Genomic DNA, 1,169 nt, shown 5'->3' with positions numbered 1-1,169 from the left:
TTTTCCTTAGTGAGTGGTTCCAAGAGGTGTGTTTTCAGGTCTTCAGTACCTTAATAGATTTCTTGACCTCTTCGATGACCTGGTCCTGGATGCTGGGCTCGCAAAGGATGAAGTCTGGGGCGATGCAGGTCTGACCACAGTTAGTGTATTTTCCCCAGGCGACACGTCTATACAGGAGAGGAAGAGTTAACGGGAGAGTGTGAGGAAGGAACAGCTTCAGTGTGAGAGAGACTGGATGGAAAATAAAAATGTTATTGTAATAAAAATACGATGAAGAGAAACATATCCGAGCATCGTTCTGACCTGCAGGCTACGCTTATGTCACAGTTCTTGTCGATGTAGCAGGGGCTCTTCCCGCCCAGCTCCAGGGTGACAGGCGTCAGGTGCTTGGCGGCGGCCTCCATGATCAGTTTGCCCACCATGCTGTTGCCGGTGTAGAAGATGTGATCGAACCGCTGGCGCAGCAGCTCCTGGGTTTCCGACACTCCTCCGGTCACTACAGGGTAAAGCTCCTGGCACACAGGGTAGAAACACACATTCAGCTTTCACAATACAGCTCCTGAAGCATGTCAGTTTCACTAAAGTCTTTGTGATATCCATTTTATTATCATTTTGTTTCATTCTATCTGGGATTTGTAGATGAGATGAAAATATAACTGGCAGCTGGTTATTTGCACAAGAGCCTCTGTATGTAAAGTATATGAACTCTAGTAAAGGTGAACAGTTTTCATCTGATGTACGTGGACCATAAACACACCCCAAAATCTGTGTTTGTGTTCAGGAAGGAAATAATCCTGTTTGTGTGAAATTGTAAACGTCACAAACAAAACGAATCCTGTCATGATCATCTAGGGTTAAAAAGCTTTGACACCGTCTGCTTAAGAAACAACAGCAATCTTGCATCTCATGCACAATAGCAGTGTCTTGTTTCACTTCAGTGAGTCCTTGGATGCATGTCGTTATGCCGATGTTAAAGCGATCCAGCCTTACTTTGTCGATGTAAACTGGCAGCAGGTCCTCCATGACCTTTGCGGTGTGGACACACACCTCAGAGGGCTTGATCACAGCTGCATTACCTGCACAGGTAAATGACAAAAGCAACAAATATGACAAGATAGAAAGACAGAGCCCCACAAAAGGGTAGAATTATGTCACAAATATGTTTTTTT

General features: G+C 44.8%; 1 protein-coding gene across 1 annotated transcript; it reads right to left on the bottom strand.

Annotated features, from left to right (window-relative positions):
* Window positions 1–25: 25 nt before the first annotated feature.
* On the bottom strand, window positions 26–1,148 carry LOC111656920 (aldehyde dehydrogenase, dimeric NADP-preferring-like). Its single transcript, XM_023408832.2, has 3 exons — window positions 991–1,148; window positions 304–512; window positions 26–167 (listed from the first exon to the last, which is right to left on the bottom strand). The coding sequence occupies exons 1-3, from the start codon at window positions 1,021–1,023 to the stop codon at window positions 35–37; spliced, it is 375 nt and encodes a 124-aa protein (XP_023264600.2). The 5' UTR covers window positions 1,024–1,148; the 3' UTR covers window positions 26–34.
* Between the last annotated feature and the right edge of the window lie 21 nt (window positions 1,149–1,169).

The sequence above is a fragment of the Seriola lalandi genome, unplaced genomic scaffold (genome assembly GCF_002814215.2).
Source record: "Seriola lalandi dorsalis isolate HSWRI2012SDOR001 ecotype SW California unplaced genomic scaffold, Sedor1 jcf7180001977033, whole genome shotgun sequence".
NCBI classification, from domain to species: domain Eukaryota; kingdom Metazoa; phylum Chordata; class Actinopteri; order Carangiformes; family Carangidae; genus Seriola; species Seriola lalandi.
The sequence above is the reverse complement of the archived record's forward strand: the minus strand, read 5'-3'. Positions and strand labels throughout refer to the sequence as shown.

What these genes read in the sequence shown, in the direction of transcription:
- LOC111656920 (XM_023408832.2), bottom strand. Translation starts at nt 1,023, where the DNA reads ATGGAGGACCTGCTGCCAGTTTACATCGACAAA. An exon ending in TGCCAGTTTACATCGACAAA is followed by an intron (nt 513 to 990) that starts GTAAGGCTGGAT and finishes CCTGTGTGCCAG; the next exon opens with GAGCTTTACCCTGTAGTGAC. An exon ending in GACATAAGCGTAGCCTGCAG is followed by an intron (nt 168 to 303) that starts GTCAGAACGATG and finishes TCTCCTGTATAG; the next exon opens with ACGTGTCGCCTGGGGAAAAT.